We start from the raw sequence: 25,620 nt of genomic DNA, 5'->3' as shown, positions 1-25,620 counted from the left end.
AGGCGCGCGCTCCGGGGGCTGTTCCGGCCCCGACGCCCACCGGTCCGGCCGGCGGCTGAGGCTCGGGCTCCGGGCTCGGTGGACAGTGATGAATGGCCGTCCGGGGACACAGGCCTGAGCTAAACAGCCCGTTCCCTGTGCTCCCAGATTTAGAAATAAACGGAAAAGCAGACACGGCTCAAACATAACGACCCGGGAGGACAGTCATCGGCCTGTCTTCATCCGGCGTCTGTGAAACCGCGGCTGAGGGCCCGCTGGCCGCAGCGCGGAGCTGGGGGCCCACGAGAGGGGGGCGCCCCCGAGGGCCCGCTGGCCGCAGCAGGGGTGCGGGGCGGGCTCCACTTCGCATGGAGAAGTCTCCCTCCCCCCACTTTTTTTGCTGCACTTGGAGTTCTGAGGACAGGGGAGCTCTGGGTCTGAACCCACAGAACACCAGCCTGGTGCCCCCACGGTCCCCTCTCCCACGGGCGACGGGAAGGCCTTGGCAGAGAAAAGGTTCCCCACCCTGTCATGTCGCTGACACAGGCCGTGACCGACTACAGACACCTGTGACTCAGCTCCTTGTTTTCTGTTGTTTAGTTTCAATCCTCACCTGAGGCTATTTTCCCACTGATTTTTAGAGAGAGAGGGAGAGCGAGGAGAGACACATCGATGCGAGAGACACCTCCATCGGGTGCCTGCTGCACGCACCCCGACCAGGGCCCTGCGAGTCTGCCACCACCGTGCATGCCCTTCACCAGAATCGAACCCGGGACCCTCATCCGCAGGCCAACGCTCAAGCCACTGAGCCGGGGCGGCCAGAGCCAGGCTCTGTTTTTAATCAACTGAAGGTGCTGGTCACGAGAAGACCCCTGGGGAACCCGGGCAAACACCCTGTCCGCGTGCGGCCCTGAGAGATGGCTCCCCGGGGCGGGGGGGGGGGGGCAGCCTGGGATGGTCCCAGGGGACGGGGGAGGGGTGGGGGGGGGCCAGCAGGGCACTCAAGGCCGGGAGACTCAATGCCCTTCCTCAGAAAGTTCCTCTGCCCCGCGCCCTCCGAGGCCCCCAGCCCTGCCCACCCCCTGGGCCTGGGCAGAGCCCCTGTGCCCGGAGCTGTGTGACCTGAGCTGCGAGTTCCCTGCTCGTCCTTCCTCCGCATCTGCTCGGGAAAAGGCCAACACTCACACGCACACACTCACACGCACACACACTCACACACACACACTCACACTCACACACACACTCACGCACACACACACTCACACACACACACACACACACACACACACACACTCACACACACACTCTCACTCACACACACTCACACACACTCACACTCACACACACACACTCACACACACACACACACTCACACACACACACTCACACACACACACACTCACACACACACTCACACACACACTCACACACACACTCACACACACTCACACACGCACACACACGCACACACACACTCACACACACACTCTCACACACACACACTCACACACACACACTCTCACACACATGCACACTCACACACACACACACACTCACACTCACACACACACACACTCTCACACACATGCACACACACACACACTCACACACACTCACACTCACACACACACTCACACTCACACACACACTCACACTCACACACACACTCACACACTCACACTCACACACTCACACACACACACTCTCTCACACACACGCATGAGCCGGCAGCAACACAGCCACGGCCACGGCCAGGAGTGCAGTGCACCGGGCACCCGGCCCCCACTCCGGCCGACACCCCGGAGGAGCCGGGAACAGGAACGCGCCCCAGGGATCGAATGGAAACTCCCCGACGGTCCCTGCAGGAGGACGGAAGGACGGAAGGATGGAAGGACGGAAGGACGTACAGGCGACGTATCCACATGAAGCCGGAGCGCAGGGAGCAGCCGGGCCGGCCGGCCGGGGCCACAAGCAGCTGCCGGGGGCGGGTCTCTGCCCCCCCCCCCCCAACACGAGGCAGGAGACGGCGCGAGGCATCGGCAGCCCCGTCACGTCTGCACCGCAGCCAAGGAGCCGTGTTTGTTTGTGGCTTCATCCATATATAGTCAAACCACAAACACACGCCCCGAGCGCGGCCGGGCTGGGAGCCGCTGGGGAGGGGGAGGGGAGGGGGAGGGGGAGGCGGGGCTGGGGGCTGCCTTAGAGGCGTGCACTGGGGGGGGGGGGAGCTTTCAGCAAGCGCAGCCGCAGCCGGAGAGAGCGGGACCGCTCCATTGTCCCCGGGTTCCTGTGTTTAAGCCGTCCACGGTCATGAATCATGAATCGAGCTTTTCATCAGCGACAGAGATGGTCCCTCCGGCTCCAGGAGCCGAGCGGCTTGGCAGCGCCTAACCCAGGCCGGGCTGACAGACCCGCACTCAGGCCCGGCTCCGGGAGGGCCCACTTCACAGGCGAGGAAGCTGAGGCCGGGGCTGAAGGGACCTGCCCAGGGCGTCGTGGCCAGTGAAGGTCTGAGTTGGGCCTGGCTGGCGTGGCTCAGTGGTTGAGCCCTGACCTATGAACCGGGAGGTCAGGGTTCGATTCCCGGTCAGGGCCGAGACGGGCCAGGTCCCCGGTGTGGGGCGTGCGGGAGGCAGCCAATCAATGATTCTCTCTCATTGATGTTTTTATCTCTTTCTCCCTCTTCTTCTCTGAGATAAAAAATAAAATTAAAAAGAACTAGGGGAGGGGCGGGGAGGGCTGAGGGGAGCTCACGCAAGGTCACCCCGAAGGGCAGGCCCCACAGAGAAGGTGCCGAGCGAGGGACGCGCCCCCCCCCCTCCCATGCCCGGCATTCCCTGCACACGCCCAGCGCTGCCCCGTCTGGGTGCTGAGCGAGGAAGGGCATTCCAGGTGAGGGAACAGCATCTGCTCAGGCAGACAGGTGCGGCCAAGCCAGCGACCCCTCCCTGCTGCCCCAGGACCCCATCCCAGGGAGCAGCCCCCACCCGGGAGAGCAGAGGGCGGGCCTGCCGGACTGAGACACCAGCCCACGCAGACACCAGCCCAGCTGCAGGCCGCGGGGTCGCTGGAAGGTTCTCCGGACGCTGGAAGGCTGGGCACCACCGCCAGGGAGGGTCCGGCTGGGAAGCCAGCTGAGGGCCGCGAGGGGGGTCCTGGTGGCCCTGGGGCGGGACCCTGTGTCCCGGGAGCACCCAGAGCGGAGACCAGGGCCTGGGCCGGACGCTGAGGGCTCCCTCCACAGTGCACTGCCCTCCCGCCCAGAGAACCAGGGCCCAGGACGCCTCGGGCGGCACCAGGCCCGTGCTGGGCTGGCCTGCTTTGGGGTCGAGCAGGAGGCAGGTGGTGGGGAGCCTGGCAGAGGGGGAGGAGGGACGACCGGTGTCCAGTGACTTTCGAACTTTCCAATTAGCGGGAACCTTTTCCGTGGAAAACGCGCCACGTGGGGTGGGTCCTCACTGTTCCCGGGCTCGTGGCTCGCCGCCCTCCCCGGCACCCCGAGGCCCTACTGTGCGCCTGGCCGTGGGCTACCGAGGAGGCCTGGCTCCTGCCCGCGGGAGCTGTGCCCGAGGCGCCAGCACCCGGCTGATGCTCACCCACACGCGTGCGGGGCCAGCGGGACTCCTCACGGGACTGCTGGGCGCCTTCGCGGGCGGGCACCGATTCAGGAGGGAGCGAGAGCCCTGGGCCATCTCCCTCGGCCGCCCGGCCGCCCAGGCCCTGGCACCACTGACCCCTCGGACCCTGGCCCAGCCGCTTCCCCTCCTCCAGCCCCCGGTCTGTACAGGGCTGTGGGCTTGTGCCAGCCACCTGCCCGCCCAGCCCAGCGGGCGGGGACCCAGGCTGTCCGCCGGGCACAGGGTGGTGCGGGCACAGGGTGTCCCCGGCCCTTCGGGGCCAGTCAGTGTCACCTACAGACCCTTCAGGGACCCCTGGCGGAGATGGGGACACAGGCCTCCTGAGTGGGCGAGGGCTCTGCCACGCCCGCCCTGCCCCACGCTGCCCTGGCCACGCTCCGTGCCCTGCCCCACGCTGCCCTGGCCACGCTCCGTGCCCTGCCCCACGCTGCCCTGGCCACGCTCCGTGCCCTGCCCCACGCTGCCCTGGCCACGCTCCGTGCCCTGCCCCACGCTGCCCTGGCCACACCCCGTGCCCTGCCTCACGGGGCCAGCCTGGCCTTTAGGCTCCACGCGGGAGGGGGGCTCTGCCGAGCCCTGTCCCCCAGGGTTGGGGTGAAGAGCTCACCACCCCAAGGCCATGGGAGGACGGGGCTGCCAAGGCCCCCAGACCCGGGGCGTCCCCCCCAGGGTGACAGAACTGGCGGCAGAGGAGAGGACGCGCCACCCTCCACCCCAACCCCCGTCCAATGAGATCCGGACGCTGCTCTCCCGGCTCCGACCAGCATCCCAGGGACAGCGATGAGCAGCTCTCTGACCCCCTCTGACCCTGGAATGTCCCGCCGGCTCCCTGGGGATGGGCCAGTCCCCCAGCCTGCGGCCCTCAGCCCTCTCTGGCCTGCGTCCGCGGGACGCTGGAGTCTGACTGGGGGTGGGGTGGGCACCTGGCCTTCCTGTGTCGGCTGCTGGGCGGGCGAGCAGAATGCCCAGCCACCAGCACGCAGCCCGGGGCCCTTGAAGCGGCTCCCGCCCACATTCACCCCAACAGACGGGCATACAAATCCCGGGGGGCCACTGCCTGCGGAGATCGGGACGTGAGGCCGGGCTCTTTAACGGACCCTCTGCCGCACCCACCCACAGGCGGGCATGGGACCCTCCTGAGCTCAGCCCACAGGCGGGCATGGGACCCTCCTGAGCTCAGCCCCGGTGCTGCCCCTGCTCCCCCAGCTCACAGCCCTGCCCCCCTGTAAGCCCCCTCCCCTGCCGTAAGTGCCCAGTCAATGCCCCCTGTGCTCCTGCCCTCTGCGAGGATGTCCTTCCTCCCGGGACCTGCCTGTCCCCACCAGCAGGGGCCTGTCCCCGCCTTCCAAGTGCCCCCTGCCTTGGACAAGGGGACGTGACCCCCGTCAGGTCACAAGGGGCAGCCAGTCCTGGGGGGTGGGGGATGGGTGTCCCCAAACACCTGTACGAATAGGTGGGCTGTGGCGCTTTCACCTCCGGCCGAGCCCCTCGGCGACGGTCAGGGGGCCCGGGGGGGCTAGTCCACTCCCAGGTTAGCCGCGCCCCCCCCCCCATACTCAGGAAGCACAGGGGCCGGGTGGGAGGCAGGGGGGAGGGAGGAGCTGGTGAAGCGGAGACGGGGGGGGGGGGGAGGGGGGGGGCAGGAGGGGCAACCAGTCCCAGCCACTGACCTCCCTGGGCAACAACAGCTGTGTGCTCAGAGCACCTACTACGTGCCAGGCCCGAGCACACATTCAGGCAGCAGGCGAATGACGACCGCGGTGCCAACAGCCCCCGTGGGGCCGGCTCTGGCCCGGCACCCGTCTCCACGCTCAGCCGTTCGATGACACAGCGCAGGCGGCGCGGACCTCAGAGACGGGTCCAAGCTGCTCGGCAAACAGCGCAGCCGCCTCAGAACGGGCGCTGCCGTCGGCACAGAGGGTCCCTCGGAGCAGCGACCTCTGAGTTGAGGTCAGAGCCAGCACCCTGGGCAGAGGGCATCCCGTGCAGAGGTCCTGGGGCTGGGTGCCCACGAGGCCAGCGGGCAAGGAGGTGAGAGAGCTGACAGGCGGCAGGGACCGGAGTCGGGGGTCATTGGGAGTCACAGGGGGCTCTGAGCAGGTGGTGTGGCTCATATATACGTATATATATTTATTTATTCACTAAAATGTATTTTTATCGATTTCATAGAGCAGCGGTTCTCAACCTGTGGGTCGCGACCCTTTCACAGGGGTCGCCTAAGACCATCGGAAAACACATCTATAATTACATATTGTTTTTGTGATTCATCACTGTGCTTTCATGATGTTCAATTTGTAACAATGAAATTGGGGATCCCCACAACATGAGGAGCTGTATTAAAGGGTCGCGGCATCAGGAAGGTTGAGAACCGCTGTCACAGAGGAAGGGAGGGGGAGAGATAGAAACATCAATAATGAAAGTCATTGATCAGCTGCCTCCTGCACGCCCCCCACCGGGGATCAAGCCCGCAACCCAGGCCTGTGCCCTGACTGGGGATCGAACCTGGGATCCTTCAGTCCACAGGCAGATGCTCTAACCACTGAGCACACTGGCCAGGGCTGGCTTCTATTTCAGATCGTGGGGGCTGGGGTGAGGCAGGGGCCGGAACGGAGAGCCTGTGGGCTGGTGTGTCCTCAGACCCAGCCCTGGCGGCTGGGGGACAGGGATGTGACAGGCTTGGGGGGCTGGGCTGAGCTCACTCTGAGATTTACAAGCCCTGGGGGTACCCCACACCCCTCAGAGCTGGCCAGCCAGGCTCACGATGGGGGTGACCTTGGATGGCCCGGGTGACCTTGGGAATTCTCCGCTGGCCCCTCCTCGCACTGCTCAGGGCTGTGACCCTCGATCCAGAGGCCCCCTCCTCGGGGTGGGGGGTCCCCGAGGCCCTGCAGGCAGCCCCAGCTCAGCCCTGCGACATGCCTCACTTGGTGGCTTGTCCCAGTCACCAGGCTGGGCAAAGAGCTCTCAGCCAGAGGGAGTCACCACTGTGTCTGCCCCCAACCCCAGCCCTGGGCACACGGCAGGGCCCACCCCCCCCCCCCCCCCGGCACGGGCGCCACACGAGCCCACCTCACACCACAGGCGCACGCCGGGGCCCTGGCCTGGAACAGCTGTGAGCTAAGAGGACAGCGCGATCCAACCTCGAGTCACCGCCGCCCCTGGGACAGGACCAGGACCCGCACCCGCAGCGCCCGGGGCAGGCGGCGGTGAGGACACGCGCACGAGGCAGCTGCTCCCCCCAGAGCTCACCCTGCCTGCCAGCTGCTCCCTCACCTGCAGGCTCCGTAGGTCACGGGCGACCTCCCTCTGAGGGCACAGCCCCCGCAGGAGCACATCGGGCGCCCGGCCCAGCCCGCCTCTGCCTCCCAGCACCATGGCGCCCACCGGCCCCTGCCACCCTGCGGACAGCCGGGCGGTCGCACCCACTGGGCGGGGGGCCCGGAGCGGGACCTGCCCCGGCCCCTGTGCGTGTCCGTGCGCACGTGCACCGCCGCCTACGTGGGCTGCACCGCGGAACAGCCAAAGCCCGTGGCCCCAGACAGCCCGAAGACCAGCCGCGGGCTCATCAGGGCGTCGCCCTCCCTCCCCACGCGGGGCCGGGCCCTGGCTCCCAGGAAGAGAGCTTTCAGGGGAGGAGGTGATCCTGGGCCCGCGCAGCACACGGACCCCCAGGGGGAGTGGGGGCTGCGACCTGCGGTCTCCCCTCTGCAGGGCTAGCCCGACCCCCAGACCAAGGGGCCTCAGGGGGCGTCAGGGGCACTGCCCAGGGGGCGGCACCTGCACCGGCGTCTCGAGGCGGCCCCACCTTCCTACGCTCAGCCCGGCACCGCCAGCCAGACCCACGCGGCCGGCCTCCCGGCCCACCCCGCCCCGCACACGTGTGGGCAGACAATGGGGCCCACAGATCTGGAGCTGGGCCCCAGGGGCATGCAGACGCCCGAGCTGCCTGCTGTCCACGCAGCCTGTCAAGTTCAAGGAGCTGCCAGGCCCCATGGCCAGGGAGGCGGCCAGGGAGGCGGCCAGGGAGGCGGGGACAAAGGCCTCGGCGGGCAGCCCACCGCCCCGCTCCTGTGAGGGCAGAGCTGCTGCCGCCTGGACGGGTCCTGCCGGTACACAGACCCCAGCCCCCGGCGGTGCCCACGCCCCTGGCGGACGCCCTGCGGCTGTCCCGGCCTGGCGGCTGTGCCCAGGGGACAATGCCAGGGGTCCACCCGCAGGGCCACCTGAGGGCCGGCGGACACACACGTCTTCCTCGTACAAACGAGTAGGAAGTGAGGAAACCCAGCCAGCGCCGGGCCTGCCCCGCCCAAGGTGGCGAGGGGAGCCCACTCCTCCTGGGGGGCCTGTCCACACCCCAGGGCCACGCTCACCCCAACTCCAGCCACTGCGGGCGGCCCACAGCCCAGCTGAGGGGGCCCCGGGGAGCCCAGGCTGTGAGTGGTCCCCAGGCGCTGCTGGCAGCCCCCACACCATGCCCCACCCTCCCCGGGCCCCCAAGGACCCTCCTGTCCACGCTGGTCCCCAGAACAATTCTTGAGGCTCCAGAGCTGCAGGGGTCAGCGGCCCAGCGGTAGAGGGAGCAGGTGGCCCCTCACCCTATGGCCCCAGACACAGCCCCCGGGAGCCCAGCCGGGAGCCGGGAGGCCAGACAGACCCCAGGGCCGGTCCAGACCCGCCCCGCCCCGCCCCGCACACCCGCCCCTTCTGCACCCGGGTCGCTGGGCTGGGGACACCGCCGGCTCCCCTCGGGGTCCCCTCCTTCCAGCCGCACCAAGTGGGGAGCCAGGCTGCGCGCGCCGCTCCCACACCCGGCCCCGCCCGCGCCCCAACCCGCCCGCGCCCGAGCCCAGGAGACCTTCCCCGCCGCTCCCCGCGCTCCGGGCGCCACGGTCCCGGCGGGTCTCCGTCTCCGCAGCGCCGGCCGCTGTCGGGGTCCGAGGGGGGTGCCCCGTGCCCAGGGCCCGGGCGCCGCGCACGGCGTTCCCCGCCCCGACGCTGCGCCTCGGCCTGTCTGGCCCCTCCCGCCCCGGCCCTCCCGGCCCCAGGCCCTCCCGGCGGATCCGCCCGCCGCGCGCCTACCGCCTACCGTGCGGGGAGCTGGGCGCAGGGCGCGGGGCGCGGGGCTCGCTGCGGCGCTTCCCGGGCGCAGGAAATGCCAGAGGACTGAGCCCAGCGTGAGGAGGGAGGGAGGGAGCGGGAGGAGGAGGGAGGGGAGCGGAGGGAGGAGGGAGGGGCGGCCGCAAAACCCGGGCGGGATCGCCAGGAGCAGGAGCTCAGGGATCCCAGGCCCTGCCAGCTCTCAGCCTGCCCGGCCTCCCCTCTCCCAGGACCCCCCTCCCCGCCCTCCCTCTCCCAGGACCCCCCTCCCCGCCCTCCCCTCTCCCAGGACCCCCCTCCCCGCCCTCCCCTCTCCCGGGGCGCTCTGGGCGCACACTCACCGTTGGGAATGCGGAGGACTCCTCCTGAGCAGGCGAAGACCCACCCCTGCGGCCGGGAGGAGGGGGGGCAGGTGGTGCGGCCTCTCACACCTGAACCTCCTGGGTCCTCTCCAGGCCGGCGAGGCAGCAGTGACTCTCTCCCCACCTCCCAGGCGGGGAAACTGAGGCCCGGGTGGTCAGCAGCACAGTGAACTCGGGCCGGGTCCCTGACTCCTAGTTGGGCGCTGGGCTTGGTGCTCTGGGCAGCAGGGGTGCCCGGGGGTTTGGCCGGGGTCCCTGCCGCCCTCCATGCCACCCGAGGGCAAACCCATCCCAGGGAGCAGCCTGCGGGCTTCGCCCGACACCCAGGGGCAGCTCCGAGCCCTTCGCCCCCAGTCGCAGCCCTTTCCTGGCGGAGGCTGCGCTCAGCCCCAGGAGGCCCGGTGTGGTCCCCAGAACGCAGGCGCTAATGATAGAAATGGTGTGATGGCCCTTGGCCGGTGGCTCAGTGGTTAGAACGTCGGCCCGCCCACCGAGGGGCCCTACGTTTGATTCCCGGTCAAGGGCACGTACCTGGGTTACAGGTTCAAATCCCCGACCCCAGTCAGAGCGTGAGGTGAGCAGGAGGCAACCAATGGAGTCCACGTTTCTCTCTCCCCCGTCCTCCCTCCCTTCCACCCTCTCTGAAAGCCCACGGAGGGTTAAAACGCGGTGCATTTATCGCTAGACCCGCGTGCCTGGCCCCAGCGTCCCCGCTTTCCAGGCCTGACTCCCCGCGTCCCCTCCCTGCCCAGAGGCGGGTCCCCTCTCCACGCCTCCTCCAGGCTCAGGGCCCAGCTCCAGGCCAGGCAGCTGGAGCGGCCGAGGCAGGACCCCAGGCCAGGGTCTGCCCGCAGGCAAGCTGGGGCTGTCCCCGGGTGCAGGGGGGCTGGGCGTGACCGGGAGGCCTGTCCTCCAGCCGGTCCGTGACCTCCGACCCCTGCCGTGGACAGGAGGGGGCGTGGGCCGAGCAGAGAGGCAGCGGGGCCTGGGGTGCCCCCCCCCCCGCCCCGGCCTGGGAGGTGATGTGTCCGGGGCTGAGTCACCGTCAGGTGTGGGCATGAGTAACAGCTGCTGCTGTTTTCTCTTCTCCGGGGAAACCCGGCCTCCAGCTGCAATCCCCCGCGCGGCCTCTGGGTGGCGCTGGCACCGCCTGGGCTTCCTGACCAGCCTGCTGCCCGATGGCTCTGTCTCCTCTGTCCCTCTGTCCATCTCTCTGTCCCTGTCCCTCTGTCCACCTCTCTGTCCCTCTGTCCGTCCCTCTGTGTCTCTGTGGTTCTCTCTCTCACGCACACAGGTCCTTCAGATCCACACGTCTCAGCCCCTGACTCAGGCTCACGTCCGGTAGTAATGACGACGGTGTAATGTAGTAGAGTTTCCCACCTCCCTTTTTAAAAATATATATATATTTATTGATGTCAGAGAGGAAGGAGAGGGAGATAGAAACATCCACGATGAGAGAGAATCATTGATTGATCGATCGGCTGCCTCCAGCACACTCCACACCGGGGATGGAGCCTGCAACCGGGCCTGTGCCCTGACCGGGAACTGAACCATGACCCCCTGGTTCCTAGGTCGACGCTCAATCCCTGAGCCCCGCCGGCCGGGCTCCCACCTCTCGGGGAAGCAGTGCTTGGGGACAGGGCGTGCACCTCCCTGGGCTGGAAGGCGCTGAGGCCGGGAGGCTGCCGCCCTGGGGCCGCTGGACCACGCGGTACTGAGCCCAGAGCTGCTCGCGGGGACAGAGCCAGTCCTTGGAGGTGGCACCGGGGCCAGCCGGGCGCAGCCTCCCTCTGGCCCTCCTGTGGGGGCCAGCGCCCACTTGGCATTGAGGAGGGTGCAGGGCCCTGGTGGGTGTTGCCGTGAGGTGGGGTGACAGGCCTGGGAAACCCCTCACGATAACAGAGAAATGCCCGGAGGAGCGGACAGACCTCTCCGCTGAGGCTGCGGGTTCTCCCAGCCTCGGGCTCCTGCAGGGCCGCCCGGAGCCCAGCGGGACCACCTGCCCCTGAGGTCACCTGCCCCTGGGTCACCTGCCCCGGACCACCTGCCCCTGGACCACCTGCCCCTGGGTCACCTGCCCCGGACCACCTGCCCCTGGACCACCTGCCCCTGGGTCACCTGCCCCTGGGTGCCAGGCACTCCCGGGCCCCACGGTGAGCAGGGTGGAGAGTGGACCCTCCTCTTTCTTCAGGGCCCCCTGGGCTTCTGCTGCTTGCTGGGGCTCTTGCAGAGTGCACCCCCTTTCTTAGGAAGCCCCCCTCAAATCCAGGATGAGGTTCTCTGTTTATGCTTAATGGCCTCTGGGCACCCACTGCTCTGCATCCTGTTCTGCTGTGAACCGCCCGAACAGGCTCCCTGCTCACTTACGCTAGGGTGTGAGTGGCTGCCGCTAGCTCATCTTGCCTCATCCTTTCGGAAGCTTTGTGCCCTCCCAGGAAACAAAAGCTCATCTTGATCCGGAAGGAATGTCTGACACTCCTGTCCTCCCTCAGAGATAACTGTGGACCAGGGTGGAGGTCGGGATCCTCACCCAGGGAGCGAGGCTCCATTCTGGTAACACCCCGCAGGTGCACACCTCGCCCAGCCTCAGCGCCCCTGCAGGACGGAGACGTTCATCACACCGTCTGCTCTGCTCCGGGTCTAGGGGACCGGACGACAGAGGCCTGTGAGGCGCAGGGCCCTGGGCCTGGTCGGGGTGCTGAGTCCCGGTGCCAGGGAGGGCCCGGTCCCTCACCACCATCCCCCCAATCCCCTCCCTCGGGTTCAGCTCCGGGTCCATGGGCGGTCACTCTGTGGACACGGTCGCCTCGGCTCCGGCTGCCCAGCTGGGCACAGCTCTAGCCTCAGCTCTCCCGCCCCCCAGCCCCACCGCGGGCTCCTCCCACCCCACCTGTCCCCCGTCCCCACAGTGACCCCTGCTGGGCAGAGAGGAAATTGCTGGGGGAGAAATGGGGAAGCAGCTGAAACCATCCCCTCCCCTCCCCTGGGCAGAGCAGCGGGCTGGGGCCGCCCTGGGGGCCAGAGCCAAGGTGGGGCCTCCACAAGCCTCGGAGAAGAAAGACGGGACCACGTTCTCCCCACGGCCTCGGGGCAGCCCCCCTGCCCGCACCTCCGTCTCAGACGCCCGGCCTCCAGGCTGTCGGAGAATAAATGCCTGTGGTGTCAGGGCCCATCTGCGGTGCTTGTGCGGCAGCCCTGGGAAATCAGACACGCCCATTGCGCAGGTGGGAAGACTGAGGCCTCCCGGGGCTCTGGTGAGGGTCTCAGGTGCGCTCAGAGTGGAGGCAGGTGTCGGCAGGGCACTGAGGTCGGGCAGGGATTGGCCAGACCAAAGGAGGCCCTTCTCCATCTTGGAGGAAGGGAGCGATGGCTCAGGTGTGGAGAGAAAGGGGGGATTGGGGAGGGGCTCACCAGCTGGGGATCCGGCCAGGCCTGGGGGACCCAGATCTCCCCACCTCCCCCGGGGAGGCCCCCTGCAGCTTCCTGTCCGGCCCTGCCCCCCATCCATCCAGCTCTCCCTGCAGGAGCTCTGGCTGGACCGCGGAGGCTGGGTGGGCCGGGCCCTCCCCAGCCCTCCTTCCCGGGTTTGGTGGCGGGTTTGGTGCGAAGTGGCTCGGCCCTGCACGCACAGCCCCCAGCTCGGGGCTGGCACCGAGGCCCCCGCTGAAGTTGGCACAGCCCTCGCCAACCCGGGGGGTGGCTGTAATTTGAAGCGGCTGACGGGCATCGGTGCCAGGAGCCTGCGCCACCTGGCTTTCTCCTTCACACCTGGCAAGGACAGCCAAGACCAGGCCCGTGGCAGCCGCGGCTGCAGGGTGCCCGCGACAGCGACGGGTGGCCCTGGGGCCTGGACAGCGGGCACCGCGTCTGTGGCCGTGGGCTCGGTGGGCTCAGGCCCAGGACGGGCACATCGAAGGGCGAGGTGAGCAGCTGTGCCCTGAAGGCTGCGGGCGGCGCTGGGGGCGGGGCCTGGGCCGCCATATGTCAGTCTGGGACGGGCAGGAGGAGCAGGTCCCTCGCGGCCCCCGGCTCCCGGGTGGGCAGGGGTCGGGCTGACATGTGTGTGAAAAGGACGAATGATGTGCCAGCCAAGGACGGCCGCCCGGAAGCTGCTCCTGACTCAGCTGAGGCGTGAGGCTCGCCAGCTGGGATCCAGGCTCCGAACAGCCTCAGGGCTTATCCGGGCCACCCTGGCGCTGGGCACCCTGGCGCTGGGCACCACGCAGGCTTCTGTGTCTGGCAGCATCAGGGGTGTCCACTGTGGGGCCACGCGCCCCGAGTCCAGCGACTTCTCTCTACCTCGCCCGTGGGCACCGAATCGTGTGCCAACCAGCCTTCCGGCAACGCCTGCTCACCCGAGACTCACATCTGTCGGCTCTCGAAGGAGAGTGAGGCCCGGCCGCGCCGCTCAGGGGCTGAGCATCAACCCATGAACCAGGAGGTCAGGGTTCGATTCCCGTCAGGGCACAGGCCTGGTTGTGGGCTCCATCCCCAGTGGGGGCCTGAAGGAGGCAGCGGATCAATGATGTTTCTCTATTATCGATGTTGCTATCTCTCTCTCTCTCTCCCTCTCCCTTCCTCTCTCTCTAAAAATCAATAAAAACATCTTTTTTAAAAAGGTGAGTAGACAAGGCCACATCAGAACTAAGGAATGTTCCATTAACCCCCTGCTGGCCACAGCCAGCGCTCACAGCATCGTGTCCTGCCAAGCCGGAGCTCATTTCTCACAGAAGCGACCAGCGGGCATGATGATTAACATCACGCTCCCATTTCACAGACGGGAAAAGTGAGGCAGGGAAACAACACAGGCCCTTCCCAGGGAGGACGGGGATGTGAACCCAGGGGTGATATAACCTTCACCCCTGGTCTGACCCGCAGGCCCATGGAGGGTCCTGGGCCGGCAATGCGGCTCCGGGCCAGCCTCCCTCTCGTGGCCCCTGTGCCAGCCTCCCTCTTCTGTGGCCCTGTGTCAGCCTCCCTCTCCCGTGGCCCACGCCAGGCTCCCTCTCCGTGGCCCCTGTGCCAGCCTCCCTCTTGTGGCCCCTGTGCCAGCCTCCCTCTTCTGTGGCCCCTGTGCCAGCCTCCCTCTTGTGGCCCCTGTGTCAGCCTCCCTCTCCCGTGGCCCACGCCAGCCTCCCTCTCCGTGGCCCCTGTGCCAGCCTCCCTCTCTGTGGCCTGCGCCAGCTCGTTACATAAGCACCAGAGAAGACAGTGCCCGCCTGTGGGGCCGGGTCCCTCGGGGGCAGAGAGGCGGAGCCCCCCTGCACCTGCCTGGACCCACAGCTCCCCACTGACCTGAAGGCTGGGGTGGGGGGCCAGCACGCTGCCCCTGCAGTGCCCTGTGGGAGCCCCCAGAGTCGGGGACCCCAGAGCCTCAGTCCTGGGGCTGACACCGCTCCCTGGTGATGCCAGGCCCGACCCCCAGGCTGAAGGTCAGCTCCCCTCCGGGCAGGCATCTGGGCTGGCACTGCCGGCCCTGGCACGGGGGTGCCCTCTGCACCCAGAGCACCCGATGCCTCTCGGCTTTGTCCCATGTGCCCCGCCGCCGGCCGGAGACTCAAATACCCCTTCCCCGTCTGTTTTCTGAAGAAAGTGTGTGGGCAAGGAAGGCAGACACGGGTGCTGGCCAGGGGAGACGGACTTCAGACCCTGAAAGGACAACGGCGCTTACGTCCCACCTACTGCCCACCTGCCCCCCCCCCCAGGGGGATGGATCGCCGTCCCCTCCAGGGGGCGCTGGGCTGCAGCCAGAGGAGGGCCCGGAGCCGGGGTGCAATGCAGCAGCTGCGGCCTGGGCTCTGCAGGGGGCATCGCGGGGCCCAGGGTGACCCGGCCTTTGCCCAGTGCCAGCCCCGGAACCTGGAGGAGTCGCGGAAAACTCACTCCTCCCACCTGCCGCTCCGGCCCCAGCCCCCCACCCCCCTCCCACCCCCGGCGGCACGCGGCCCCTCCTCCAGGCCCAGCCCCCTACACCCCCACACCCCCCACCCCGGGCGGCGGCACTCACCGTGCAGCAGGGCATGAGGGCGGGCGGCTCCCTCCAGGCTGGTCCTCACCGCAGCGGAGTCTCCGCTCAGCCCCGCGGTGACCCGTGACCCAGCGGCTCCGGCCGAGCTGGGGGGCGCGAGGGGAGAGTGCGGGGGGGGGGGGGTGTCGCTGGGTAAGGCCACGGGAAGGAGCTGCCAGGGCTGTGGAGTGAGTGAGGGCGGGACGGGCTCCCGGGTGTGGAAGAGACACGTGCCCCAGCGGGACGCACAACTGCCCCCCCCCCCCCAGCCTGCAGTGTCCGCTCCAGCCGCTGCCAGCAGCACCAGCACCAGCAGCACCGGCACCGGCACCAGCAGCACCAGCACCAGCAGCACCCGCACCAGCAGCACCAGCGCGGGCGCCTCCTCTCCTCTCCTCCCGCCTCCGCGGGCGGCTGCGGGCTGGGCGGGTGTGACCTGACTTCGGGAGGCGCCTCCCCCCGGGGCTTGCTTCGGGGTCAGAGTAAGGAACACAGCCCAGGAAGACCTCCTGCCGGGCACCCCGTGGCCTCCGTGGCCTCTCCCTCCAGGGGGTGGGGCAGAGCCTGAGGCAGAGAGGGTGGGCGGGCCAGGCCGGGGTCCCAGCAAATCCTGGGGGCTGGGACTCGGCGGAGTGCAGTGTCCCCCCCGACTGCCGGGGACCAGCCCCCTCCCAGCACCAGCCCGCCCAGCGCTGCTCACCCCTGCCCTGCCCACCTCCCTCCTGCTGCCCTGCGGGGCGGGGGTGGGGTGGGGGGGGGACACACTCTCCTCGTCCGGAGTGTCAGCAGCCGCCCCTGGTCCTCGGTGGATGTCTGCCTCCCAGGGCCCGCCTCTCCCTGACACACGCCGCTGCCCGCCTCCCGGCTGCCGTGCCCAGGGCGGGGGTGCTCAGAGGGGCGGCCTGGGTGCTCTGCGCCCTCTCACAGCAGGACCCTCGGACCCTCCCGCACCCCAATTCTCACATCGAGGTGGAGGCAGAAAGCCCAGAAGGTCCACGGCCTGGGCTTGTCAACATCTCCCAGAGCTGCTGGTGGGACCCCCCCCCCCCGCAGGTCCCTCACCTCTCTGTACCTCAGTTTACCCAACCTCATGAAGATGGGCTCACATCCCGCCCCCCCCCCCCGTCAGCCTTACTGGGCACCGGGCAGTCCCGGCCGATACAGCAGCGGTGAGCCCCACCCCCTGAGCTCGCCGGCCGTGAGCACCTGCCAGGGCGGCTGTGTGTGCGCACGGCCGGGAGGAGCATGGAGGGCGGGCAGGGCCCCGAGATGTGCAGCGTGGACGAAGGTGGGCGGCTCTCTTCCTCCCTCCTTTTTCCATCTTTGGCAAGGAGTTGGGGTGCTGGAGGAGGAGGCAGAGGAGGAGGATAAAGATGGTGACGGTGGTGATGGTGATGGTGATGGTGGTGATGGTGATGGTGATGGTGGTGGTGATGGTGATGGAGGTGGTGGTGATGGTGGTGGTGGTGGTGATGGAGATGGTCGTGATGGTGATGGTGGTGATGGTGATGGAGATGGTCGTGATGGTGATGGTGGTGATGGTGATGGAGATGGTGGTGATGGTGGTGGTGGTGGTAGTGATAGTGGTGGTAGTGGTGATGGAGATGATGGTGATGGTGGTGGTGATGGAGATGGTGGTGATGGTGGTGGTGGTGGTAGTGATAGTGGTGGTAGTGGTGATGGAGATGATGGTGATGGTGGTGGTGATGGAGATGGTGGTGATGGTGGTGGTGGTAGTGATAGTGGTGGTAGTGGTGGTGATGGTGATGGTGATGGAGATGGTGGTGATGGTGGTGGTGGTGGTGATGGAGATGGTGGTGGTGGTGATGATGATAATGGTGATGGTGATGATGATGGTGATGGTAATGATGTGATGATGTGATGGTGATGGTGGTGGTGGTGATGATGATGGTGATGGTGATGGAGATGGTGGTGATGGTGATGGAGATGGTGGTGATGGTGATGGAGATGGTGATGATGGTGGTGGTGATGGTGGTGGTGATGGTGGTGGTGGTGATGGTGATGGAGATGGTGGTGATGGTGATGGAGATGGTGGTGATGGTGATGGAGATGGTGGTGATGGTGATGGTGATGGAGATGGTGGTGATGGTGATGGAGATGGTGATGGTGGTGGTGATGGTGGTGGTGGTGATGGTGATGGTGGTGATGATGATGGAGATAGTGATGATGATGATGGTGATGATGGTGATGGTGATGATGTTAATGGTGATGATGATGGTGATGGTAATGATGTGATGATGTGATGATGATGGTGATGGTGGTGGTGGTGATGGTGATGGTGGTGATGGTGGTGATGGTGATGGTGATGGTGATGGTGGTGATGCTGATGCTGATGATGGTGATGCTGATGATGGTGATGATGGTGATATAATACAGCGGTTCTCAACCTGTGGGTCGTAATCCCATTGGGGGTTGAACGACCCTTTCACAGGGGTCGCCTAAGACCATCAGAAAACACATATATAATTACATATTGTCTTGTGATTCATCACTATGCTTTAATGATGTGCAATTTGTAACAATGAAATTGGGGGTCCCCACAACATGAGGAGCTATATGAAAGGGTCGCGGCAGTAGGAAGGTTGAGAACCGCTGATATAATAGATCAACATGGCATGAGGCGGCACCTGGCCCCGGGCTCGCCTAGAGGCTGAGTGGGTCCCCCACTCCCGCTCCGAGCGGCAGCCGGAGCCACGCTCATCCTTGAAAAGCTGCTCCCCTCCTGGCGCCGGCCACGGAAGCCCACCTCCTCTGCCACTTCCGCTCTGACTGGTGAACAGTTGCCCTCGCCCCCAGAGTGGGGGGGGGGCGGGGGGGCGGTCACACCGTGCGTGCAGGATTTTGGAGGGCAGCCACCGTCCAGCAAGGCTGCCGTGAGGGGCTGGCCCTCCCTGGAGCAGATGCCCAGCGGCCCCTAACGAGCCACTAATGAGGCGGCGGCCTGCTGGCTGCCCGCTCCGTCTGTCTGCCCCGGGCTCCCCACAGAAGCCGCCAAATGTCCTTAATCGGCTCCGCAGCTGTCCCCGCTCCGCCTGCAGGGAGCTCTGCCCGGCCATTAGCCCCGCGCCGGCCCGGCCGCCCTGGAGCTGCGGGCAGTGGGCGGAGACGGGCGGCTCACCGGAGCCCCCAGGCCGGTGCTCCCGGCAGGGGAGGCCTGGCTCCCGGGGAACCGAGGCCGCCCCAGCCCTGCTGGCCCCGTCAGGCCGGGGAGGGCTCACTCCCACCAGGGAATTCAGAGCCGCATTGACCGGGCGGGAACAGTCATCGCGTCCATCGGAAACTGAGCTCGCCCCCGTCTTCTCGAAACATGGGCTCCCTGGGCCTGCTTCCCTCCAACAATAAAATAAAAAGCAGCAAAGGACCAGTTCATCTTGCTCTCCGTTCTAGAGAACAGCAGCGGTGTGGGGAGGAGCCGCCGGCCCAGGTGGCAGGCAACAGCAGACAGCCTCTGCCCTGTGGCCTGGCGACCTCGGGAGGCCGGTCTGACATCCTGGCGGCCGGAGTCTGCATTTTAAAGTGCAATTTCCGCCCTAACCAGTCTGGCTCAGTGGATAGAGCGTCGGCCTGCGGACTGAAAGGTCCCGGGTTCGGTTCCGGTCCAGGGCATGTACCTGGGTTGTGGGCACATCCCCAGTAGGGAGTGTGCAGGAGGCAGCTGATCGATGTTTCTCTCTCATCGATGTTTCTAACTCTCTATCCCTCTCCCTTCCTCTCTGTAAAAGTCAATAAAATATATCTTTTAAAAAAATAAAGTGCAATTTCCAATGACCAAGCGCTGGCGACCAGGGAAAAGGGCCCGTCCCAGTGGGTGCCAGCCCGTGCCCATCTGCAGGCCTGCGGTGCCCGGGCTGGCCTCCGGCCCAGGGACTGACGAGGGCCTGCCCTGTGTGCCCGGGGGCTCGAGGCTGAGCAGGGCCCGTCCCCCCTGGAGAGGCCGGGAGGTCTCAGGCCTGAGGGTGTTTGGAGGCGCCGGGCCTCTTCTCAAAGCCCCGCCCTGGCGCCCGAGGGTGGTCACATGCAGGCACGGGGGAGGGCGGGGGCAGGCGGGGGGCCCTCCGGCCACAGGGGGAGGCCAGGACACCAGGCCAGCACCTCCCTGGGCGCAGAGCAGTTTTCCTCCAGGTCCCACATCCGTTTGATCGAGCCCTCGGCTCCTGCAGGGGCCACTGCACCCTGAGCGGTGCCCAGAGCTGGGCGCAGAGCCAGCCCCTAAGGGGCAGCTGGGGCAGTTGGGGCAGCCCAGGGCCCTCTCCTGGGGGGGGGGGGGGGAGCGCCACCCACGGCGCCCTGGACGGAGAAGCCAGTGCCACAGCCAGTGTGTCCACGGCTCTGTCCTGTGGACGCCCCACAAGCCACAGCCGGGTCCCCTCCACGGTGACGTCACCGACAGCCCGGACTGCACCCGAGGGTCCAAGCCCAGCCCCACGTGGTGGCCTGGGAGGGGGCACCTTCGGGTGATTAGGTCTTGAGGTCCGATGCTGGGCTCCGTGGGGACAGGCCACACAGAGCGTCCACCTGGCGCTCTGCCCAGCGCCTAGCACGATGTTTGTGGGTGTGAGGGGTCGCGAGGGTCTGGGATGGCTGCCCTCTGCCCTCTGGGCTCTGCAGGGAGCCACCTGGGCCTCCCCACCCCACATCCCCTCAGGCTCCAGGTCAGGGGTCAGGGCTGGGCAGGCCAGGAAGGTTCCAGAACCCAGGACCCGCTGGTCAGACTCCACCCAATTTCAGCCGCACCATCGTACATGGAGGAGCGGAGAACATTCCCTCCCGCCAGGAAGCTCCCGGTGTCACAGGACAGATGGACACAAGGACCGACGCCCGTGGCTGGGCAGGAGGCCCGAGCGCCAGGCCGCAGCAGCAGCTGGGGGGCGCTGAGCCAGGCAGGCTGGGCACACGGAGCTCCGTCCCGGACGGGAGCGGCGTCCTGTCGCTGCCACCCTGCGGGTCAGGACTGGCCCTCAGAGCCCCCAAGGCCCAGAGGACCCGCCGCTCTGCCCATGCTGTGGGGCGGCCTGCTAGGGGCGCCCAGCCGGAGCCGTGCCAGCAGGACGGAGCCCAGCCCGTGCCCGCTGGGCCAGGAACAGGACGCAGCTCGGTCAGCGAGACTCAGGCTGGCGTCCCACACCCCAGACTCCCCATCTGTCTGGGCAGCTCTGCTGACCACACGCCCCAGAGCCTGCCCGCCTGTCCCCACGGGCACACACAGGGGGCCCTGCAGACATCTCCTGGGGCGGGAGGATGGGCTGCCCGCCCCGCACCCCAATTTGGCCTACCAGGAAGGAGGCCACACCCTCCTTGGGGTCTGGCAAGAAGCATTAGAGCAGCGGTTCTCAACCTGTGGGTCGCGACCCCTTTGGCGGCTGAACGACCCTTTCACAGGGGTCGCCTGAGACCATCCTGCATAGCAGATATTTACATGACGATTCATCGCAGTAGCAGCATGACAGCGATGAAGTAGCCACGACAATAATGTTATGGTTGGGTCACAACAGGAACTGTATTAAAGGGCCAGAAGGTGGAGAACCGCTGCATTAGAAGGACAGAGGCTCCCACAGGCGAGCGTCCCCCCACCCCCTCTGCTGGAACCTCCGGGCTCAGGCGCCCTCTGGGAGACGAATGGGGGGTGGGTCTGGAACCACGTGGTCCGGGTCCCGGGGCGGAGACACCGCGAAGGTGGCGTCTGGGGTGAAGCGCTCCCCTCCCGTTCTCAGCGTCCCCCCAGAGCCGGACAAGAACCAGCCTGGACTCCTCTGGTGAGAAGGCCGCCGGTGCTTGGGGGCCGCGTGGCGCACGAGTCTTCATTTGGGTAAAAACGGGCATTTCCTCGGGTCTCGGGGAAAAGCAGACGGGGCTGGAAGGTCTGCGCCGAGGTCTCCCTGGGGGTCCGAGCGGGTGGGGTTCTCTCTTCAGTGTGCCCGTGGGGCTCCCGTCAGGGCGACGACCCCAACTGTCTTTTTTTAAATCAGAAAACACGTAAGATGAATCGCACTGTGACCGCTGAGCAGCTCGGCTGTCACACCTCTGTCTGTCTGTCCGTCCGTCTGTCCGTCTGTCCGTAGGAGCCCAGGGAAGGCTGGCGGGCGGGGTCTGCAGGGCTGGGGCTGGGGGAGGGGTGAGCGGAGGATTCCGGGAGGGGGGTGGGGGTGGGCAGGAGCACCCTCCAGGCAGCAGGGTCACCAGAACGCTTGGTTCCGGCCGGGGGGCCAGGCACCCCTTGCCCTTCTGCAGCGACCCCACTTTGGATGCAGTTGGTGGGGAAGCAGCCCCACCTGGTGGCCAATGAGGAGACTGCGGGAAGGCCCTGGAGGTGGCCACCTGGGTTCTGGGACCTGGGGGTTCTGGGACCTGCTGAGGCAGGGCAGGGTCGAAGGACAGCCCCCCAAGAGGCTCCCTCATGCTCCCCTGATCTCTGCGGGGATCAGGAACCGGCTGTCACTGTCCACAGCCCTTGGGTCCCAAAGCGAGTGGGATGGGGTCCCACTGGGTCCTGGGAGGGCTGGGTGCCGGGTGAGGGGTGCGGTGAGGGGAGAGGGGTGCAGGGTGCAGTGAGGGGGGAGAGGGGAGGGGTGCGGTGCGGGGTGAGAGGTGCGGGGTGAGGGGTGCGGTGCGGGGTGAGGGGTTCGTTTTGAGGCGAGGGGGGAGGGGGGAGGGGGGAGGGGGGAGGGGTGCGGTGAGGGGGGAGGGGGAGGGGTGCGGTGAGGGGGGAAGGGGGAGGCGCGGGAACCCTACACGGTGCCCATGGGCAGGGCCAGCCCCCCGGGCCCCCGCGGGGCGCCGTCCCCCAGCGCCCTCTCCAGAACGGCCCGCAGAGGCTGGCGCTGCCCGGGCTGGCGGCCGGCCACGAAGTAGAGGAGCGGCCGGGCGCTGGGGGGGACGCAGGCCAGGAGGCCGGCCAGCGGCAGGAAGGGGGGCAGCAGGCTGAGCAGGGGCCGCAGGCTCCAGTAGAGGACGTAGGGCAGCCCGCAGAGTGCCAGCAGCAGCGCCGAGCCCAGCACCGGGCCGAAGAAGCGGGGCCGCGGGCGCGAGGAGCAGCAGGCCGCCCAGACGAGGAGGACGAGGCCGGCGCCGCAGGCCGCGCAGACCAGCGCCAGCAGCCAGGCCACGCTGGCCGCGTGGAGCCCCGCGCAGGCCCCCGGGCGCGCGCCCCGGCGCAGGAGGCCGCAGGCGTCGGCGGGCAGCAGCACGGCGGGCGGCGTCAGCGCCCAGAGCAGCCCGCACACCGCGCCCGACGTGTGGCGCGGCCGGCAGCCCGCGTGGCAGGAGGGGAGGACCTCGGCCACGCACAGCTCCAGGCTGAAGGCCGCCAGCAGCCCGAGCCCCGCGGCGAAGGCCAGGAAGGTGACCGGGAAGTCCAGGGCGGCCCGCGCGCCCAGGGCGGCCCGCGCCACCGAGAAGGCCACCTGGCAGCCCAGGAGCAGGACGTCGGCGGCCGCCAGGTGCAGCGCGTAGACGGCGAAGGGGCCCTTCCGGATGCGGAAGGCCAGGTGCCAGAGGACCAGCCCGTTGCCCAGCAGCCCCCCGAGGCCCACGGCCAGGGTGAGGTAGAGGACCGCGCTGGCGACGGTGCGCCACAGCCCGAACATGGCGGCGGCGGCAGACACCTGGGAGGAAGCAGAGAGAGAGCTGCTGGCACCGGCGTGCCCTGGGGGGAGGCGGGCATGGCCCCCAGGTGCCGGGTGTCCTCCTGCCCGGGGCCGCCCTCCCGGTGAATTCCGAGCCCTCCGGCCTCACGGGCCTCTTTGCAAGAGGACGGGCAAGGTGGCCGGTGCCTCCGAGGCGGCCGGTGTGGTTCAGTGGATAGAGCATCCGCCTGCAGACCAAAGGGTCCCGGGTTCGATTCCGGTCAAGGGCACGTGCCTGGGTTGCAGGCTCCTCCCTGGCCCCGGCCCTGGTTCGGGCCCTGGTCAGGGCATGTTCAGAAGGCAACCAATCGATGTGTTTCTCTCACATCGATGTTTCTCTGTCTTTCCCCAACTCTTCCACTCTGTCTAAATCAGCGGTTCTCAACCTGTGGGTCGCGACCCCTTTGGCGGTCGAACGACCCTTTCACAGGGGTCGCCTGAGACCATCCTGCATAGCAGGTATTTACAGGATGATTCATCACAGCAGCAACATGACAGCTATGAAGTAGAAATGAAGATCATTTTATGGTTGGGTCACAACGTGAGGAACTGTATTTAAAGGGCCAGAAGGTTGAGAACCACTGATGTAGAGACACAGGGAGCCAGTGAGAGCCGGATGGGGAGGGAGAGGCACAAGAGGGAGGCACACAGGCAGAGCCCAGCTCACCCCCCGGGAACTCCCAGGCACGTTTGCTGGCTGTGCCCCACCTAGTCCCCTCCCCACTTACCTGGTCCCTCCTCCCGTGATGCCCTGGGGCCCCCCCAACCCCCCCCCCCCGTCAGCTCTGAGCCCCTGCCTCCAGCTCACCTCATGCGTCCTCACTGCTCTGTCCCTGTGGCTGGCCTGGTCCCCGGGGGGGTCTCACCTGCCCCCCTTGGGCCTCACCCCGAGGTCGGCATACAGGGGTCCTCTCTTGGGGGTGCAGTGAGCCAGGCTGGCCTCTGCTGTCGCGGGGTGACTGCGCTGACCCCCCTCTTTGGGCCTCAGTTCCCCAGCATGTACTGAGGCAGCTGACCAGCCTCCTGGGCTGTCTTGGGAAAGTGTGTATGGGGGGCCCTGCTTCTGGACAGAGGTGAGGGAGCGTGGGAGGTGAGGGCGGTGGGGGGGGTCCAGGGGGTCCCCAGAGCTCTCGGGGGGGGGCGCACCTGCCCCCACACCGTAGGAGGACCCGGAGCCCTGGCTTTAAAAACTGCCCTCAGCCCGGCCGGCGCGGCTCAGGGGTTGAGCGTGGACCCATGAACCAGGAAGTCACGGTCCGAATCCCGGTCGGGGCACAGGCCTGGGTTGTGGGCTCGGTCCCCGGTGTGGGGCGAGCAGGAGGCAGCCGTCAATGACTTTCTCGTCCTCGATGTTTCTCTCTCTCTCTCTCTCTCCCTCTCCCTTCCTCTCTGAAATCAGTAAGAAAATGTATGTTTTTAAAAACTGCCCATCAGTCGCTTCCCACCCTCCTGCCTCCCTCCCGGTCCTGCAATGTCCCTCCCCAGGGTCACCGGACCGTCCTTGGGGGACCCTCCTCAGGGTCTCAGAGCCCAGTGGGCAAGCGGGGTGCTCCTCACCTGGGGGCAGGTGTGGGCGCAGCGGCTCGGAGCTTCTCCCCTGCTGCCTGGCGCCTCTCAGAGCAGCTGGGGCCGCTGCGCTCACGGCTTTAATCTCCCCCTGCCCCCTGGGGCCGCTGGCTGGGCCGTGTGCCGGGCCAGTTCCCTGGAAGTGGGCGGAGGAGCTCCCACGGGTGAGCTCAGAGGAGCTGTCCGTGGGCCGTCCCTCCCTTCCTGCTCCGCCCGCTGGACCCGCCTCAGCACACGAGTGCCCCTCCCCCGGCCACGGCTGGGCCACACCTGCTGGGGGGTCCCCCAGGGTGGCCCCTGCACCGGCCCTCCGGCTCGGTGCGGAGGTGCGTGCGAGACAGGGGCTGTGGGCAGGGCCTGACCCTTCCTGGCTGCGAGGTCCTGAGAGAACGCCCTGACCCCGGGACCTCAGTTCCCCCCGCCTTAGCCTGACCCATCACGGACCTCGGGGCCCCTGGCTGGGGACTGGATCCCGCGATGGGTCACTCGGGGCCGCTGTGAGTGGTCTGCAGGGGCTGCCAGGCCCTCTCCGAGACCCCACCCCCCTTTACCATCCACCTGCCACCCCGCCTCACCCCCTGGTCCGTGCCCACGGGTCGTCTGGGGTTAATACGCTTTTCCAAGTTCTGTCCGCAGAGCTCCACGCCCTGAAGGTCCCAATGAGGGGTCCCCATCCCGGGGCGTCGGGGGGCTGTGCTCTGTGGCTGCTGGGGACCCGAGCTCATCAGCAAGGACTTAGGTCCCCGGAGGATGTCTGTCCCTGCGTCTCTGGAGGTGACTCAGTCTGTCACACCAATCCCGGGACCTGCTCAGCGTGCTGGGGGCGCCCCTGCCTCCAGGTGGCCCGGCCTGCTGCTCCCTGCGCGCTGGGCCCAGCACGTGCCCGGCTGTCCCCTCCCTGCTGCGCGGCCTCGGCACTCGGAGCTCCCAGCACAGCAGCCGCCCGGGCGGCGGCAATGACAGCGGCGAACGGGGGTGGCGTGTCTCCTGGGCTGTGCGGCCCCGAGGCTCGTCCGGTCCAGCCCAGCTGCGCGGTTGGGAGGAGGGTCTTTGCAGGAGGAAGTGAGGGTTCCGGGACAAGGCCACCGGGGTCTCAGGTGCACCCGGGACCCAGGACGAGTGTCCTCGTGAGAAGGGAGAGGAGAGACCCACAGGGAGAGGAAAGGGCTCGCCTGTCTGGGGAGGGCTCGCTGGGGACGGGGTCTTAAGGTTCACGTTATCGTCAGGAGGCAGAGCACCCACCGTGCCGACTGTCCCGGGACAGAGTTACTCACAGCTCTCGGAGGACCGGCCGCCGACCGGCCCGGCCCGGGACCTGCGCAGGGAGC

General features: G+C 67.5%; 3 protein-coding genes across 5 annotated transcripts in view; 1 reads left to right on the top strand and 2 right to left on the bottom strand.

Moving 5' to 3' along the window:
- The window catches only part of OSBPL5 (oxysterol binding protein like 5), a 49,294-nt gene extending 40,486 nt beyond the window's left edge, over window positions 1-8,808 (bottom strand). For both annotated transcript variants that reach the window (XM_059710689.1, XM_059710690.1), the window contains exon 1: window positions 8,704-8,808. The gene's annotated coding sequence lies outside the window, so the exon portion shown is untranslated. The remainder of the gene's footprint in view (window positions 1-8,703) is intronic.
- Window positions 1-25,620, top strand: part of DHCR7 (7-dehydrocholesterol reductase) — a 205,507-nt gene that overhangs the window by 136,974 nt on the left and 42,913 nt on the right. The gene's annotated exons all lie outside the window — the stretch shown is intronic.
- MRGPRG (MAS related GPR family member G) lies at window positions 21,829-22,704 on the bottom strand. The gene has a single exon (XM_059710784.1). It carries the CDS (start codon window positions 22,685-22,687, stop codon window positions 21,830-21,832), a length of 858 nt encoding a protein of 285 aa, XP_059566767.1. The 5' UTR covers window positions 22,688-22,704; the 3' UTR covers window position 21,829.

The sequence above is a fragment of the Myotis daubentonii genome, chromosome 9 (assembly GCF_963259705.1).
Source record: "Myotis daubentonii chromosome 9, mMyoDau2.1, whole genome shotgun sequence".
NCBI lineage: Eukaryota > Metazoa > Chordata > Mammalia > Chiroptera > Vespertilionidae > Myotis > Myotis daubentonii.
This window is presented reverse-complemented; position numbering and strand designations above follow the sequence as displayed.